The sequence below is a fragment of the Scophthalmus maximus genome, chromosome 16 (assembly GCF_022379125.1).
Source record: "Scophthalmus maximus strain ysfricsl-2021 chromosome 16, ASM2237912v1, whole genome shotgun sequence".
In the NCBI taxonomy this organism is placed as follows: Eukaryota; Metazoa; Chordata; class Actinopteri; order Pleuronectiformes; family Scophthalmidae; genus Scophthalmus; species Scophthalmus maximus.
This window is the reverse complement of record NC_061530.1, coordinates 17,306,841-17,325,760: the sequence shown is the minus strand read 5'-3', so window position 1 is coordinate 17,325,760 and position 18,920 is coordinate 17,306,841. Positions and strand designations below refer to the sequence as shown.

The following is an 18,920-nucleotide window of genomic DNA, read 5'->3' as shown; positions in this document are numbered from 1 at the left end:
ATCACGACACTGGCTCTATGTTTTTATCATAATCTATGTCTATGTATTCAAACTCTGGAGAGCACCTGTGCAGCAGACCAAAGAATGGAGACATCACTATTAGTTTGATGAGCGAAGGTGAGATAAAGATAAACTTAACACTGAGCAGTACGGCTCTTTGAGGTGTTTCAATACCACCTGGGTGACAGGGGAGTTTTGAGGCACGTTCGCTGTTAATTCTGGGCTCCAATTAAACGTGTTGATTAAACACAAGATCAGAAGGCGCAGACCTCGCCCTTTAAGTGTGGCAGAACCGGCGGCAGAAGCTGAAGCTTTGATTCAGCAGGTGGTGCGAGACCTCCGCTCCTCGGTGCTCCACGCGCTTCTCCATTATCTGAGCGACCGTGTACGACTTGCGCTGGCGTGAGGCTTTGGTGGGGGAAGATCAGAGCAAAAGAGAAGTGACATCAAACAGGGGGCAGCTCCCTCCTGCGCCCCGCCAAAGGGGAGATTGGACGTCTTGCTCAATATGGAAGGGCTGATGGCAGGGCGGCCCCCGGGCCCCGTGCCAGAGGAAGGCGAGGCGAGACGTGCATATTCGTGCACACACAAAGATAGACTCAGGCAAAGGACTCGCAAATCACTCAAACATACAGCGGAAAGACATCACACACGCGTGCACGGCAGAAACTAATAATGCCATCAGAGATAGTCTAATGATATTGGAGGACAGAGTGCGCGGGCTTCCTTTAATCTTCCCCCTTCTCCCTCCTCGTACCTAAAAACCATGAAAGAAGACGAGCAGAGCGGTAAGAGGACAAAAAGAAGATGGAGAGAAAGCATGAGATCGAAAGAATTGCTACAAAAAAAAAAAATAGGGATGAGAGAGCAGAGCCTTCAGGCTCAAAAAGAAAAGAAATCAAATAAAAAAGTCTTGCCGGGCTCTATGTGCCGAGGATTTAGTGGACGGTTCTCACAGCTGCTCCTCAAACCCGGGATGAACAACCGGGCCGGATTTGTCCGCAGTCCGACAGATTGTCTATATTCATGTTGTCCATATATTGTCTGTCTGGTTTGTCCTCCTCACGTAACACACTGAGACAGGTGGTTTCTGATCACGGCTGTCAGTCAAATTTCAAAAGCCTCCTCTGTGATAACAGAAGGGGGGAAAAGAAAGAACAAGAAGTGTCTGTCAGTCAAGGAGCGAACAGGGCGAAACGTCCCATAAGAGCTCTGTTAGTGCGACATCAGGCAGCCTGTTTGTGTCTGTCAGCCGGTACATCGTCGCAAGTGAACCGCCACAATCTTTTGACGCGACTGCGTCTTCCGGCCGAGCGAGCTCGTTTGACTTCACCGGTCATGGCGGGCCGCGGGCGCGGCTCTATTTTGGAGGCTTGGCGGGTCAAAAGGTCGAGACCTCTGTGCGCCTGGCCCCCGACCGGCAAGAGCAGCAGCTGCAGAGGTCCGGGATTTGACCGTTTGAGGAACTACCTGACCAGGAAACTGCTTCTTAAAATAAATCTGCCAATGCACAACGACGCATGGTATAATGCACGGGTTGTATTCTACAGCAAAAAAAGATACACAATCTCCTTCTGATATTGAACCAAAAGTTCACCAGCAGCAGTGCTTGACAAGGAGCAGATAAGGAATATTTTCAGACGTAAGATTTGCACTCAGAATGTTAAATTCAATGCTTCTGCAAAGTCTAATGGTGCGTTCACACCAAACAGGAAGCAAATTCTTCGTGGGATGACATTACATATAAAAGTGAACGCAAAGACAGAATTCCCGTGTACCCCTCGTTGAAATATTCATTGGACACAATGTCACGAAAGCCAATTAGGATTCAGATTCTCCCGACGTCACTGACGTGGGAGTCCGAAAGAGAACGGTCGAATATTCCCAGCTTGTGTTACTCACGCCAGAAAGCACAAATGAATGGGGGATGGATTTTAAGTTTAGGTAAAAGTTTTGCAGACAGTAAGAGTCTATGATCACGTCGGAAGGAGCGGTTTGCTCAGGCATTAAGTTTCTCAAACAACACCCGCTGAGGGACGGAGGGAGTGGACCCGTGCCACGTTGTGACTCATCCATTAAGTTGATGGGATTTTACTGTTTGTGGATGCAGGCGGCGAGAAAGGACACTGCGCCTCGGCAGCGAGACGACAAACGGGAAATAACTGTGGAAGTGAAGGCCCCGGCGGCGTTGTTGGCCGCTACAGTTATGAAATGTACAGATGCTATATAATAACATAATTGTTGCTGGGGTTACAGAATGAGCAACAAAACAAAAAATGGATTCATGTACATGAAAACATTTACATTTTTACTGAGCCCATGCCGTTCCGTTTCAGGAACAGTTGCGCAATTCCCTGACCCTGAAATCCGCTCCGTGCATCTGTGAGGTATTTTGTGCCAAGAGCAGGACGCATGGTGCATATGGGTGGGAGGAGAGGCGCAAACAGGTGGTGGCTCACTCAGACGAGGCAGCACAAAGCGCGTCGCTGGTATTTTTTTTTTTTGCGCGGAATGTGTGTGTCGGATTTTAGAGCCGTGTCTGTCGCTGGCGCCACGTCAATCTGCTGCCACTTAGGTGATTTTTATTAACGAGCAAAAAGCGGAATACTTTGAGCGAACGAGCAGCAGGAACATATTATAATAACTCAACCGGTAAACGTGTTCAAATTATCATATAAGAATTAAGACCTGCAGCTTCGGGCGTGCTGCCGCGCTCGGTCGGGACAATTAAAAATAAAAGTGCTTCGGCAACAATCACAAGAAACACTGACAGATTATAAGGTTTCAGTGTACTGCACAAGCTAAACACACTAGCTCTTTTCGTGTGTGTGTGTGTGTGTGTGTGTCACTTTGGGTTTTATGGTTCCAACATGATGACTAAGTGGAAAAGGTTAAAAAGTGAAAGCTAAAAAACATGACACAAAAGTATTGAGAGTTTTGATATTTAAAATCCTCCTAGCTTAAAGTCTAGCAATGGGGAGACGGCTAGCATGGCATTGAAAGGTACAAGATGCTCGATAGCATCTCTAAAGCTCCTTTAGCAGCAGGGAAGTCACTTTTTGGGCCCCAATCTGAGTTTTTCGTGGTATCCAAATGATCCCGCGTCCGTTACGTTAGCTTTTTTAGCTCATGTAAAGATTAAGGGGTCAAAACTAATACAGGTGTTACAAGCTTAAATTGAATGAATCACCAAGCACAACTATTTGGAAAAGGAATTTGATCCTTGCATGTTCTGTTTTGTACAACGGTGGACGGTGTCTGCAACACCTTAAGAGACGTGCTAGCAACAGCTGCTAGCGCCCATGGGTTTTAGCCTCCTTGATAGCACGGCCGTCTTCCGTGCCGGAGGTCGGGAGTTCAAAGCCACTCTCGTTACACATGATCCTGTTGTATTTTATTTTTCACAAACCGCACCCCGTTTGTCGCTATAAGCTAACAAACAAACAACGAGACCCCAAGTAATGTAGCAAACTTTAGCAAACTTTCATCACAGTTTACTGTCGCGAAGCTAACATGCAGGAGGAGGACGAGACCATTTATTATGTTTAATGTAGCTGAATAATCTCCACCTCACACTTTGGGTTCTTTAGTTTGAACAGATCCTAAATTATTCAGTCCCCTTAAAACATAACATCTAAAAATATCGCTGATATTTCAGGAGGCTGCACCTTTGTTTAAATGTTGGACAACACTGTGCTAAATATCAGTCTTCTCGTCGCTGGCTGGGTGAAATGGCAACAAAAAATGATCTGCAAAATGTCAGTTTGTTTAAAGTTTAACAAACCCCCCCAAAAGAACAAGAAGAAAAAGAAGCATCATCACATCAGCCCAGGCGGCTTTAGTCACACACTATCAGTTTTACCAAACAACTTAAAGAAAACAGCCTTTTCTGCGTTTCCTCACTTTTCCCTGCCGCCGTAAGTGTGTCTCCTTTTTCATGGTCTGTAAAGGCCGCTGCATCTTCATACGAATAAAAAACACTTGTCGCATAAATAGAGCGGGATTATGAAAGTGTAAATGGAGTCTACATGTATGATGATGTCACATGTATGCTGATGTCACATGGTACAGTTGCAGTAATGGGGCTCATTAACATGCAACATGAAGAAGAGTGGGTGTTCGTCAGTTAATATGTACGTGATGTTCAGACGGTCACATGAAACAGTGAACCAGCATCCTCCTCCTCTTCCTCTTCCTCTTCAGACGTTCAGGGAAGCGGATGGTGCAGCGCAGAGTCGTCCAGTTCATTGATGGCGACGATGGCGGAGGGTGTGAGTGTGTGTGTGTATTGTGTGTACATATGTGATGGGTGTGTGTGTGTGGGGGGGGGGGGGGGGGGTTTAAGCGTGCAGCAACTGTGTTTGTTTGTTTGTTTCTGCAGATAGTGTTTTACGAGAATAAGCCCCGTGGCTTAACATGGCATTTTTCATGCTGCAATGTACGTCTGTGCACATGACGTGTGCGAGCGCGAGCTGCGAGGGATGTGAGGAACTGCGTGTTGTCTTGTGCTCCGCGGCTTCCAGAAGGGATAAACAGAGAGAAAGTGATCGTAGAAAATAGAAAAACCTTTTATTCACTGTTGCAAAGCACCTCTCGACTGTGCACACGTCACAGTTTTCTGTCTTTGTTGAACAGTGGACGATACACCATATATGCATAATAACATATGTGACAGGGCTACCTATGCTTTTGTTAAGGTATATGGTTTTAATATATATATTGTTTGCTATGATTCCTAAGATGTCGTTATTAAACCCTGACGACAAAGAAATGTACTTGAGGCGTGATGTTTCTTGATGTTTAACCATAAACTTTATAATGTTTATGATTAGCAACTTAGCAACTGGTATAAATAGCTTTGATCACTTCCACATTTTCGCACCACATGCTGGAGATGTCTCTTGAACACCGGGTCTCATTGGCGGCCGCCCAAGTGTGTTTAATTCCGACAGGTGAGAAGAGCGCAGCCAGGCAGTCTGTAATTTCCCGTTCTTTCACCTGCTGCCGTAACTCAGGGAAAAATGTGGAGGGGACGAGGAAGTGGGCATTGGTTTGTATTGTTTGTTTCACCTCTCCTGACTCCTTCTGTGTTGTGTTTAACTACTGAACACGGAGCCTGTGACCTCCACTTCCTGGTTCACTGAACAATGAGCGGCGCTCGCTTTCTCCGAGCACACCGGCAGTCGTCGCTTCCGTTATATCCAAAAGCACCTATGGGGCTGTAACAAGATTGGGGGGGCGGGGGGGGGCTTGTCGCGGGATCGGATTCCTTCCTGGGGTCTGAAAGTCCAGTCTGCTGTGTGAGCTAATCAGAGGGCCGGCGGTTTGATCCCCGGCTCCTCCAGCCCTTGAGCAAGGCGCTGAAGGCCAACCTGCTGTGCCATGGCCGTGTGGATGGATGACTGACAGAGAAGTGCTATATATAGAAGCGCTGTATGAAGTGGTGAATGTGTTGAGTGCTTTCAGTTGTCATTAAGACTAGAAAAATTGTTATATAATGCAGTATTCTTACACAGCTGACCTTGAATCAATCATTCCCCACTACGACCACACACACACACACACACACACACACACTCTGCTACTCTACCCCGCTGTATGAAAAAACATGTACCAGACTAAAGCATACATAAAATACAAGAATTAGGTATGTACAATGTGTCTTCTGTTGAAAAGGATATGACCGTTTTACATCTAAATCTGTTAGTTGCGCTTCCTTCCATCTCCAGTGATGCACTGTATTATGTAAGGTTACAAGATTTCTGAAGCACATGATTCAAGAGATTCTCGTTCGGCTGTGCATGCTGGGATCTCTGGCGGGGAGGATGATCGGAATCTGACAAAAGAAAAAGAAAAAAAGCAGCTCGCAAAAACTCAAAGTGAAAAAAAAATGGAGGATGAACCAATCAAGTGTGCTCCGAGCAACAGCAGAAGAAAAAAAAAATCAATCGCGCTAAGGATTTTTTCATCTACTATGTTTTAGTCAGGAGTCTCAGGAAGAGATACACATACATTTGCTAAGAATTAATTCACGATCGCTGGTTGGTGTCCGTTACCACGGTCACGTCAGCTGTAACTGCACAAAGCTCCCTTTGAGAAACAGAAAAGAAAGGTATTTCGAAACTTACTCACTAACTGAATCTCCATTTAAACAGGGACCACACACTGAGTATAGATATTTAATAGACCGAGATGGAATTTCCAATATGACCATAACCATGTATTTATATACCATAGCAGTCGGTAACTGACGTCTCTGGAGTATTTTAGCTTTGAACAACTTTCGTAACTTTTGTAAAAATCGAACGAGATTATGGTTTGGGAGTTTTCAAATAAATTCTCTGGGGATTCAACGACACAATGGTCGGTTAGAGTTGGGTTGGTTTCCTGTTTTGCTGGTCCGGTCCAGTCGGGTCGGGTCAGGACATTCGCTTCTGGGAGATAAAAAAAAAGCAGCCTGTGCTGACCACGTCACAGCGCTGAATCCATATGAAAATATTACTTAAATATTAAACAAACATTGACGTTACTAACATATCATGTTTTATTATTAAAAGAATCGCTTGTGTCTGAAGAGTCGCGTGCAATTTCATTCCAAACTGAGGCTGAAAACATGTAGGAGACGACATTTCCGTAGAGGGACGGGACAGATTTGTTTACGAGTGGTAAAATTTGCTTTGCTGAAACATTCTCCACACCTGCAGCGCTCCAGATTTCTGTCAGGTTAAAGAGAGGTTGTAAGACTTCTTGCCAGGAAGGGAAGGGGAAGATTTAGAGAAGTCGGTGGCACTCGCCAAATCCGCCGGGGCTGTCCGCACTTCCTCCAATTTGAACGGCGTTAAAAAGGTGGGAGGCCATTTCACCAGACAAGCGGAGAGCGGTTTGAAGAACAGCCGCACAAATCGAGCCTGCGCTTTTGAGCGAAAGGTCTCTGGCAGCCGCGCTTCCAAATCTCTCGCCGCCTTTAACTGTCACATAATGGCCGGCGGTGATGTACTCTTTTGCCCTGGTGCTCAATTGCTACCTACTGTATTGCTCTGCAGGAGAGAATAGGACTCCTTCCCCCTACCAGGGTAAAATAGGCCGGGTCATCTTTACAAGCGCCTCACTTATTGGCCACTACACGACTCTGCCCCGCGGGTGAAATCTCATTTCTCAGTAAACACAATATACAGGAGGGGGGGGGGGGGGGGGGGGGGGATGAAGAGTATGACAAAATAAGAGATTGGGGAGGTGGGGGTAGTTGGGGAAAAATGCCCCCTTGAACACTGCAATTAATCAATTAGTCGGAGTGAATCGATACTCCCCGCCCAGCTTGGCAGGCTGACAGCACTCAGGTGTAATTAAAATTGTAACTATTGACAAACCAAGATGGATGGAGCACTTCCTGCCTGTTCGGCTCAACTCTTAGCCCGTGAGTGATTATCTTTCTGCGACTAGTACAAATAGGTGGAAAGGGGAAAAAATGCCTGCGTGTGTATGGATGGATGTATGCCACCTGTAAGTGTGCCCGAGTTGAGGTCACGCGCAAGTAATGCTGCGGGGTCAACGGCGCCCCTGCAGCCAAACATCTCAAACATCTCATCCCTCCGTTTTCAACCGGGTCGTTATCATTAAGTCGGCGGTTCGGGGTGTTGAGAGACTCGGCCCTGCGTGAAGTGCATCCGCGCAGGTGGCGATCAAGAGGTTAACCTGAGGAAAAAATCTACATTTGGCGAACTGTTCAAGTGTGAAGTGTGAAGAGAAAGATGGGGAAATCCGCCTTTCTCTTCCAAATTAGAGTCATAGAGACACAAAGAGTCATAATATGGGCATTTCCAATTAGCAGGTGACATAAGATATGGTGGTGGAGGAGCAGTTGGCTATGGAAGCTACTGGGAGCTTGTCGGTCTTCAAGTATTAAAAAAAAGTCACTTCCACAAGGTTCAAATGAAGCCTTTCATTACCCACCAGTTAAACTGGGAATGCTGCTAACGCCTCGTTTCTTCTCTTTTTTCTTTTCTGCCTCACTGCCTCTCCGCGTGTGTCACTCTCCTCACATAAGACCGCTTGTGAAATACATCTGCTCACAAGAAGGGGAAAAAAAAAAATAATAATTTGAACAGTGCTTGGTGTTTACATGGTGTTTGGCAGGAGTCAAAAGGAACTCTTCAAAAGCAATATCATAGGCGTCCATGATCAATGTGAAAACAGCAACAGAGAACATTGCTGTTTTTTTCTTTTTTCTTTTTCAGAGATGTGAGCGACTTTTTCCATGGAGGGAACCATTCCTTAAATCTCTCAAGGCTGGTCGCTGAGCATCAAACAAGGACGGAAAAAAGAAAAAAGGAAAAACAAGAACATGTTTCAGAAATTTAAATAAGGACAATTTTCAAAGCTGTGCCAGAGAGACGTGATTTATTGTGTTGTAAAAAAGAGGAGGAAATATTGGCCTCGCGCAGCCGATCAATGAGAATTTCATCATTACATTCTCCCATTTGTAGCTCTCGATCAGTGCGAAAGTTCCTTCTTTGGCTAATTATGCACAAAAAAAGCTGCATATCAAACAACTGCAGAGGAAGGGACGTATCACTCACTTCACTCATCTTTAAACAGCTGTACGAACACCAGTAATTGTCAGTTCTACGAAAAATTCAAACGTCTGCTTGTCTGCTCTGAAGACGCGTGCAAATAAAATTGGGGATGGAAAGATCCCCACTGAATTGTCATCGCAGTATGGCTAACATTCCTACATTCAATGTCCCTAACGGCCTCCGCTGTACTAGACACATTTTTGAGATCTAAGATCTGATGTTCCGGTTGCGATTCCGATACCTGGACTTTGCGTTTCGACCGATACCGATAACAATCCGAAACCCCCCCCCCCCCCCCCCCCAAAAAACGACTTATGCTGATTTTTACAGCTGTTTACAACTGAAACCCTTCGAAAAACAGAAACATACAGAGCATGACTGTCGTAGAACTTCTTTAATTATCTAGTTCATAACTGAACACAAATAAGTAAATCTAGGAATAAACAACAATTACAATTGCAGCCACAGCTTAGAAAAATAAAGAATATTGGGATTTTAGGATTCCTGGGCACCGTCGTGAACGCATCACGGACTTTATGCTTTGGACAGCAGGTAGGTTTCCTTGACAAAGACTGTGTAAACACGCAGGCTGACAGATAAAAGGTATGGGATGCCGCGGTTTAAGCGATTTCAGCAGACATCACTTTTGATGCGACTGCCTCACCTGGGGGATTAGAGAGTGAGCATCCTGTATCGCGGCAACGCTACGGCACTGCCGCGCATAAAACGTGTTCAAATGTCATCAGGCGATTGAATCTAAAGCATAGCCTCTGAAAATAGAAAAGCCCATTAACATCCGAACGGATAAACATACTCATTCCCTCTCGTAACTCGCAAGGTTATCCTCTGAATGCATCTGGAAGCTGGGAGCGGAGGAAATTCCGCATGTTTTAATAGTTCTCTTCATTCCATGTTATTATTATGTAAAGCACAAAAATGTGTTCTCTCATCAAATCAAAGCACCCCCGCAAATCAAAGTTAAGGCAATTACAATCTTATTCCACCCTTTCAAATGGCAACAGCTGTTTCCCTTGGTCAAAATTGCAGCGTAATTGCACACGGTAGCATATGGTTATGGCTGATTAATCCAACTGGGGGTGAAGGCCCCATTATTCCTGCATAGGACGGGTAAATAGGCAGCGGATCCAAGTGCTGGATAGATGGATAATGGGATGCCGGAGAAAGAAGAAGAAGAAAAAGAAAAAAAAAGGAATGGGCCCTTTGAGGAGATGTCGGTTGAAGATGGCGTGCTTGTCAGAATCGATCAGAACCTTCTACCGTCGCTATATCGAAGCCATTAAATTGATTTCGCTCCTCACCCGTCTTTCCAAATGATGCCAAAGTGCCACTAGTCGTACCAAACTCTGCGGGGAAGCAGGGGAGTTTAAGCTGAATCCATTCTCACACACAAAATACATGGCTCTAGGTATTTTAAATCAAATGCCCCCCCCCCATCACAAATTCCATGAACAAGTGTTTCAGGGTTTTCTTTTGTTCATCCAGCACTGCAGGGGAATCGTTACACCCCTCGGGGAGCCCGGTGTGCGGTGGCACGTCAGGTACGTGACAATAACTAAAGGACTGCTTACCGGCCTGCGGGCTCCGACTGGCCATCGCTGCGTGCACAGACGCACACCCACTTATACATGCATAAAAAATTCACAGTTCGGCAGACACTCACACAAAACACCTCCCCCGGGGAAAAGGCAATTACAGGGTTCAGAGGTGGTTTCCCGAGCCCCGAGCCAACGTGAGTGCGTCCATTATAAACACACATGGATCCCCGCGAGTGAGTCTGGGTTTTTTTTTTTGGGGGGGGGGGGCTCCTGAAGCTAGTGTCACTCGGAGGTCCGCGCTCATTTCCATCTCGCCAGACAGGGACGATGCTGGTAAACAAGCCTGAACCGTGGCTCCCCCCCGTCTGTCGCCCCCGCAGTGCATAATGGCCCTCTTAAAGAGCGAGGGAAAAGTTCAAGTCCATAATCACGTCCGTAACTCGGCTTATTTATTTTTTTTAGAGGTCACTTTGGGGCCCACTTTGAAGGACATGTGCTTACTATCAGGCAGCTGTGCAGCTGAATCGGATGTGTGGCGCAAAAGTGCAGAAGGCCCACAGATGCTTATTCGGGAGGGCTGCAAGTGCGCGGAACAAAGGTTGGCTTGGCTCGGAGAATATGAAAACACAGGATACGCTTTCACCGCAGCGATATTAAAGCAAGGTGGAATGCCCCCACTTTAAAACCTTCAATCCATTCTCAACGCGCGCGCGCACGCGCGCACACACACACACACACACACACACACACACACACACACACACACACACACACACACACACACACACACACACACACACACACACACACACACACACACACACACACACACACACACACACACACACACACACACACACACACACACACTAAAACCTTGTTCAGGCCAAAGTTTTATTCTCATGACTCACACGGAGTAGATCGAAAACGGAGCAGCAGCAGCGGCTTCAAAAGAAATGCGCCGTAGAGCACCGACTGAAAGGCCAAGTACAATACACATGTAAGCGATCGGTGTTCTCCTTCCTGTACATCACACGGTAAATACTGCCACCTGAGCATAGAGGTGCAAAAACACAAAGGTTTCGCCTTTTACAAGTACATTCTTCAAAACCATCGCTCCGTGAATGTTCGACCTACTGTACATGAAAACACAATGTGCTCACACACACACACACACACACACACACACAAGACACAAAGGGAGGAATACTTCTTGAGCAAGTAATCTAGCTTCCGCTGGTCCGCAGCCGAACGATCAAAGGAATTGTTTAAAAGTGTGTCATGGGGGGGGAATCATGAGTCAACAATACCAGATGAATCCACTTCAGTCAGAGACCCAATTAGGAAGAGGAGGAATATGGCTGAAAAATGATAATCAGAAGAAAGTGGCCCCCTCTGGGGATTTTTTTTAGAACTCGGAAGTGTTTTCAGGCCCCGAAGGTCATGCAACACAGACCCTCGTCTATCTCGGTGTATGGTGAAAATTCCCAGCTGGCCAGGGTGGCCTCTTTTCCCCAGTCCACCCAGTGGCGTGGACAGAGCCCCAATTAATAACCATGCAAAGATAAATAGGACAGCAGTGGCAAACATGAACCCAGACTCCATTGTATCCTGTGACAGTTGCCTTGCAAAAAAAACACAAAAAAAAAACACATTTGTGACTAAGGCTGCTACAGCTTTGCCTCGGCACAGCGGCACTTGTTCCGGTCAAACTGTCGCTTAGAGGGGAGAAGAAATCACACAGCCCTAAATCATTTTCTACTCCTTCTTTTAAATCTAATCCAATAGTCGTCCTTTTTTTTTTTTAGGGGCTTTACATAACTGGCGTTTCAAAGAGCAGGGCTGGTTGAAATTGTCGGATTAAAAGTTCTTCAAATGCACCGCGTGAGATGAGAGAGAGAGAAATTAAAATGTGGATGGCATGCCAATGAGGGAGTTTGGGATTTGGGAAATGTGGTCACTGTGAACAACGGCATCGTCAACCAAGAAGCACCGTCTGAGGAGCGAGCCGCTGCTGGTGGCACCGGTTTTTGTTAAAGTTGGAACTTTAGAGCCACAGAACCCAAAGTGTAAAAAACTAATCTGAGCAAATGTTTTAATTCTCACACATGCCTGTATTAATGCATGATGTTAGTTAGTTACTTATAGGTATATATATATATATATATATATATATATATATATATATATATATATATATATATATATATATATATGAGTTATATGAGAGTTTAATCACCCTGTCTGTGCGTGGAGCCAAGAGCCAACACCAACATTGGCAAGGTGTTAAGATGTGCCACTAACTCCGTTGTGGGGCATTAGAAATGAGTTTAGCCCAACAGGTAGATACGAAATTCAATCCAGTAAATCGAGAAACAGGTCCACGAAGGTGAAGGCCTTTTCAGATGCCGACAAACTGCACAGTGGTTTTTAAGAATATTCTGGGTTTTACATCTTTGTCAAAACGATCACGCAAAGAAAGGTCCCTGTTGCAAAGTAATCCACTAGCGCTTCTCTTTTAAAGGACACATGTCATGCTTTTCCTTATGGTTTTCAAATTCTGCTCTGGAAACTAATTCATTATTACAAATGGACGGATAGAAAGAACTAGGGTTGCACCGATCCAACTCTCTTAGTCCCAAAACTGAAACCTGGGTTCTATATGTAAATCTATATTATATAAATTCTCAAGAATTAAAATCATCCTGTTGTAGTAGTAGTAGCCATCCTCCAAACTGCTAAGTTTTCAGCTCCCTTCATGCCACTGTCAGATGAGATATAATTACTTTAATAGTAACTAAAGTACATATACAACACATGGCTCTTTTTTTTAAAACTGGCAATGGGGTTAGCTTTCAGTGTTCCTAACATTCTCTACCACTGAAGCAGACGATGGTGAGATGAAGCTGCCTGAAATGGCTAAAAATGATGCTGCTATCCAGGCAGAGTGATGCATACCTCAATACTCTTCAGGGGGTTTTCTGGGTGGTGGGAGGAGGGGGGGTATTACCAAGTGTGAAAACTGCTGAGCTGTTTATGGCCATTAATAGGTAACAAGTTCACCGGTGGGGTGTTTTTGATTCCTTCCACTCGTCCTGTGGCTTTGCCTTGGGCCACAGCTGCACTAAATAAAGTGTGGCACAAGAGCGAAGGAATGCGCCGGTTCGTGCGCTCGCATATTTTGCATATCTAAATAAGGACGACGCTGAAGATCTGCCTGTGTGTCATCACTCTCATGACTTCTCGTGGTCAAATAATTACGCTCTTGTAAAGTGCCAGTTTCTCCAACACAGGCGCCCGCTCTCATTTTAAGTGAACGTTCTTTTAACGCGTGCGAACACTCTCCGACTCGAGCGAGAGCCCGAACTGATGAAAGCACAACCAAGTTTACTTTCTTGTGCTCTCTCTTCGGTGTGTTATTATGCGATCATTTAATATTTATCATGATCCAACTTTAATGTCGTGTTTCAGAGCATGCGTGTAGGAATTCAAAAGGGCTCTCGCAAGAGTCCAGCATAGAAACACCCTTAACCTCGCCAATTGACTGGTGATGGGGAGCGGGGAACGGATCAATGAAAACAGTCCCTCTCGGAAGAGATCTGGAAGTGCTTCTCAAAGAGACAAAAAATAACCCAACAAACGGTCATTCAGTTACGCCTCTCTCCCTGACTTGCCACGACTGGAGACCTTGGGTGGGAAGTTTTGTTTTATTGAACATACCACAGTGAAACTCCCGGCATCCCTCTGAGAATTCTATCAGTGGACGTTGACCATGAGTTTTCTCACCAACCCTGAATACTAAAAGCGACGCGTGGTGACCTTTAGCCAAAGTGCTGGCTGCAGGGATCTTGAACAGCCTCCGTTTTTTTAGTTTTTTCTCCCAATTGTTTCACAGAGCACAGCTGCTACAAGGAAACAGAGATCCCTGGTCTGCCAATTAAGACGAGTGACAAATCAGGGCATTTATAGTCTGGAAATAGTACTCTGAAGCCCAGTCTCCATGCATCACTCAGTCCAATCTCTATCAGCTCTCTTTTCCATGGCTTTCTTCACTTCGGCAAATTCCATCACGTCAAATTTCCAATAATCCTGAAAAGAACACTTTGGGCCGCTGATTGATAAGAGTGGCCTCACACCAGGATGACGTCCCTTCATCGAAGAACAGTGCGCCAGGTATCTGCCCTCAGTGTCTTACCACCGTGGGATTGGCTTCTCAAGTTGTCAAGTACAGACCAACACAAAGTACCGTTGCCCACTCATGCACAAACACATTGTCTTGATGGCACAAGTGTCTGACCATTCAAGTAAGGAGAGAAAAATAAAATCAAAAAACCCTGAAATCACAACAGTGTAACATTGCAAAAGCAGCTTCCACCTCTTCATCTGAAAGCCATTGACTAGCCCACTGAACAGCTATTGTCATCATCGGTTTTATAAAGTGCCCTATTCTTTTTGGCCTGTGATAAAAATGCATCCATTTGACTTTATTTTGAGGATGTCAAGGGGTGCATTTCATCACAAACGCACAAATTCAATCCAACCTCCTGACAGATTAAAAATGGACGTCCTGGACTTCTTGTCAGGCCCCGTGTCCAATACAGGAAGCTAAAAACAGCCCGCCGCTCTCCAACACTGCCACGATTCTTAACATGTTGGGCGTCCTCGCTTGACAACAGCATGAAATAGCGGATTCCTCTGCCAGCAGTGTCCCGGCAGACCCCCGCACTCTGTCATAACCATCCTTCCTTACGGATTGTTAATCTAAGTGCTACGCCTCTTGTCAGAATGAAGTCCTCAGCTCCCTCCAAAGCTCCTAAAGTTGAGCTGTAGCCAGTCAGGCTAATCTGCAGACGTTGAGTGATGCGGAAGTATTTATGCCAAACATGACATTCCAATAAAGTCCTCCCCGACCGCTCCGAGCGCCAAAATAGACGTGTTGGAACTGCCAAGAGCAGCAGGCATGCCCAGCAATGTCTCGGCATGACCCCGGTAAATGAATGGAAGTGAACAGTGGGGGCAGGCCACACTGCTCCCACAACTGTCACTTTAGCAAAAATATTCAGGGTGAGTCGGGAGAACGACCTGGCTTTTTTTTTTTTTTTTTATGCTACTCAAGGAAGAACCAAGACGTGTGAGCGAACCAATGTATCAGGTGCTAAAGATAAGAACATCAAAAAAACTGCAGACAAACCAAACTTCTCCAGCATCAGCCAGGTACTGATGAATGACATTATGCAAAATACAAGAGCCGAAGACGACGTGTCTGTGCTTACTAAGCCCAATACGGTCTGATGAAGGCCGCTCTCCTGTCATTAAAAAAAAAGCCCGCTTCGATATAGTCTGGCCATTAAAATGTGGCGAGCAACGGCTGACGTGTCCATCCGGAGGCATGCAACTCGCCTCGTCGCGGGTTTTTTTTTTTAATCATTGGACGGAAAAAGAGAGGCAGCCCGCGCCTGGGTCACTTTCAACGAGCCGCACTCCGAACGGTCTGAGGAGAGTCCAATTAAATCCTACATTTTCTGACCCAGGAGCGACTATGTAATGAAATCCGAGGCCCACTGCCGGATGGATTGATGGATGGATTGAGCAGCAGAAGAGAGCGTCCAACGTCCATAGCCACATGCATATTGCTTTATGCACCCATGCACATCCATAACAAACAGGCAAGCTTTTTTCCTCCCAGGCCGCGGCTGTAGATAATGTGCTTCTGTTAAACTTGGTTGGTTAAATAAGCATTCGGAGGGGTGGGGGAGAGCGAGGAGGGACTGGAACCGAGCACCCACAATCAGATACACACAGGACGGCCGAGGTACAGTTACAGCGAGGGGGAGGCGACAATGTCGGGACTCTTAATCCCCGGGACATTTGAGTTACCAATCTCCTGTAAATGTCAGGCACTGGGATCTGCCCTCATGAATGATGGATATCTGCCCTTGTTTGTTTTTTTCATCTCCTCTACATTGTATTATTGAGTGAGCGCCACCAAAGGGGCTTAGAGTCTATCTTGAGAGGTAATACCCCCCACTCCCCCTCCTTACTCTGGCATCAGCACCTGCATCCCAATTACACGAGTGGAGGCGGTGCAGCGCCAGAGGGAAGCAAAAGAGCATGATGTCGCACGCGTCGCCATGCAAGTGTCAGCGTCATTAAAAAAGGTCTGTGGACATGCCTAACTTGGGGTTTTTTTCATAATGTAAGAAGGACAAGCGTCGATTCATTCTTCTATTACTTTTCACAGAAGCAGCGATTAAGCTGTAGTTTCTCCGAGGACCACCTGCAGCAGCCACAGTGCCAAGTCACCTCGCCCTCTATATATTGTTCAGTAGATACATCTGGATAAAGGCGGCGGAGACGCATCGTCTCCTTTCTCCCACAAAAGGAACAGAACAAACCGTCATCAGCGTAACGGCATCATTTAAAAAAAAAAAAGAAAAAGAAGAAGAAGAGGCAGACAACTGAAGGAATACCAATATCCTGCAGGGATGTGAGAGATGGGTGGAAGAGAAATAGAAGGAAGGAGGAGGCCTGGGGTTGGAGTAGTGGCACACTCCAGGTCTCCACAGGAATATCACTGAGATGTTGTGGGATTATGGTGCAGAGGATTTGAGTCCAGCTCAGGGGGGGGAACCATATACCCATCCAATTTGACTGCTGCTGCCCCTGATGCTTAGGGAGGGAAAACCCATTTGAACTACGTTTTCAGAGAGAACAAATTAATTTCCAACATTTAATGCTCCGACGAGGTGCATTCATTTGCCACATATCAAATACGTGTGTGTGTGTACAGCTTGTTTGCAGCCCACAAAGTTTAATTTCCGGTGGGAGGCCAGCTGATGAACTAATTAGTATTCATTAATCAGCTTAACCTTTTTTTTTGTGGTTTTCTTCAGCAGCTGGGCCTCTAATGGACACGTTCAATGATCAATGTTGAAACTGTATAGGGGGAAAAAGGTTTCCTAAAAACGTTGGAACAGCTGGAATGTAAATATATATCAGCTCTTTTATATGTCAATCAGCTGATCAGCTACAGTACAGATGAGAGGATGTGGAGATCTCCAGCATCAACTCCAATAAAGTCCAGGTGTGGACACACGTGGGGGGGTGGCTGTTAATCACAGCAGCAGCAACAACGAAAAGCCAGTGTGTGTGTGTGTGTGTGTGTGTGGCCAAATGAGGAATATAATAGGCTATATGAGTAAAAGGCAAAAGAGTAATTGACCCCCAGCATGAACAACCCACCGGAGCCGGGGGGCCCCCGGGTGTCGACCCTGTCTTACCTTGAGCCTGTGCGAAGTGGACGAGGACGGAGAGAAATAATATCCATGTGGCGCGCATCGTCGGTCTGCTCCACGGGTCCCCAAACATGGTGCCAACGACCCGGGCAGGGTGGTGGACGCCAACAAGTGCCCGGTGCGCCGCCTGGGGCATGTTCACTGCGTCCCGAATTCAGTTCCGGTGTGGTGGTGGTGGTGGTGGTGGTGACGGTCCCTCCGCCGACGAACGCCGATCTCTCGCTCGCTCGCGCCGGGTTGCGCGCACCGACCCCAGAGCGCAAGAAGAAGAAGAAGAAGAAGAAGAAGGTGGGGGGGGAAATGAATTCACAGACTGAATTTGTTTCTACAGTTCAGATTCGCTCCAGTTCCACGAGCCCCATAGAAACATAAAGATATATATGGGTTGTTTTTTTTCTCCCCCTTTTACGCGTCAAGTCAGTCCGACGTGGCTCAGTCGAGATGAATCCAGGCGAAGTCCACACGCGGTCGGTCCGTGTGCCGGTGCACCTGTGAGGAGGCGAGGCGGCTCCTCGTACACTTTCCCACCGACTACTTCTTCTTCCTCCTCCTCCTCCTCCTCCTCTCCTCGCGTCCTTGAGATGCTGAGCTGCTCCGTGCCCCTCTCTCTCTCTCCCTTCGACTCCAAACTTCCCCGTCGCTCGCCTCGCGCACCAACCGGAGCGGTCACAGTTGTCCACAAGCAGCGAGGAGACTTCTTTTCATTTGTCTTCCCCCCTCCTCCTCGAATCCTTGCTGGGGGAAAGGTGCGCCCGATACGGAACACGCACCCACCCACACGCCCCTCTCTTCCACCCGGTAAAGTTCCTCCGCGCAGCGCGCTGCCAAGGTCGGCGATCCAGTGTGCCAGCGGCGCTGAGGAGAAGTTCAGCAGCTCGGAGAGCAGAGGACGAGGCCGGCGGGGGGGGTGGAGAGAGACTTGCGCGCAGTCACGGTGGGAGTCTGTGTCGTGGAGGAGAGAGAGAGAGAGAGAGAGAGAGAGAGAGAGCCCGGGCTGCCGGTGTGCGTCGGATGAGGACGAGTCCCGGGTTCTTTATGAGGAAACGTCGGGAGCTGGTGGCGCAGCGCAGGTTGCCACCGTGCGGCCACGCGTAAAAGCGCACAACCCTCCCCCCTTTTACCATATACAAGTCAACCGGTGGTGGGGGGGGTGTCTATAGTAGGTGATTTAATTGCTTTAAAAAGGGAAAAATCAAAAAAAGTTGGAATGAATATCGTCCTTTTTTGTTGAAATGATTTACAGAACACGTGTTCCGGGAGATATCCAATGCAGTGGGGGATTTATTATGTGCCTCAGGTTCATTGACCTCCCTTTTTATCTCCTGTGGCATCATTGTGGGGGGATTTATATTTTGTCTGCATGTAAATACTTACCAGGAATGATACACGCCTCGGGTCGAGGAGGCTGTGGCGTTGTTATTCCCCATTTTTGTTTGAGGGTGCATGAGAGGAAGCGAGAGAAAAAACAGACACAAATGGCTGTGCTAAGTCTTCAC

General features: G+C 46.6%; 1 protein-coding gene across 4 annotated transcripts in view; it reads right to left on the bottom strand.

Moving 5' to 3' along the window:
* sdk2b (sidekick cell adhesion molecule 2b) overlaps window positions 1-18,415 on the bottom strand; it is a 235,148-nt gene extending 216,733 nt beyond the window's left edge. For 2 of the 4 annotated variants that reach the window (XM_035613333.2, XM_035613335.2), the window contains exon 1: window positions 17,410-18,415. In XM_035613333.2, the coding sequence (XP_035469226.1) occupies window positions 17,410-17,560 (151 nt within the window). In that variant the 5' untranslated portion in view covers window positions 17,561-18,415. The remainder of the gene's footprint in view (window positions 1-17,409) is intronic. The other 2 variants (XM_035613332.2, XM_035613334.2) reach the window with 1 other exon arrangement.
* Between the last annotated feature and the right edge of the window lie 505 nt (window positions 18,416-18,920).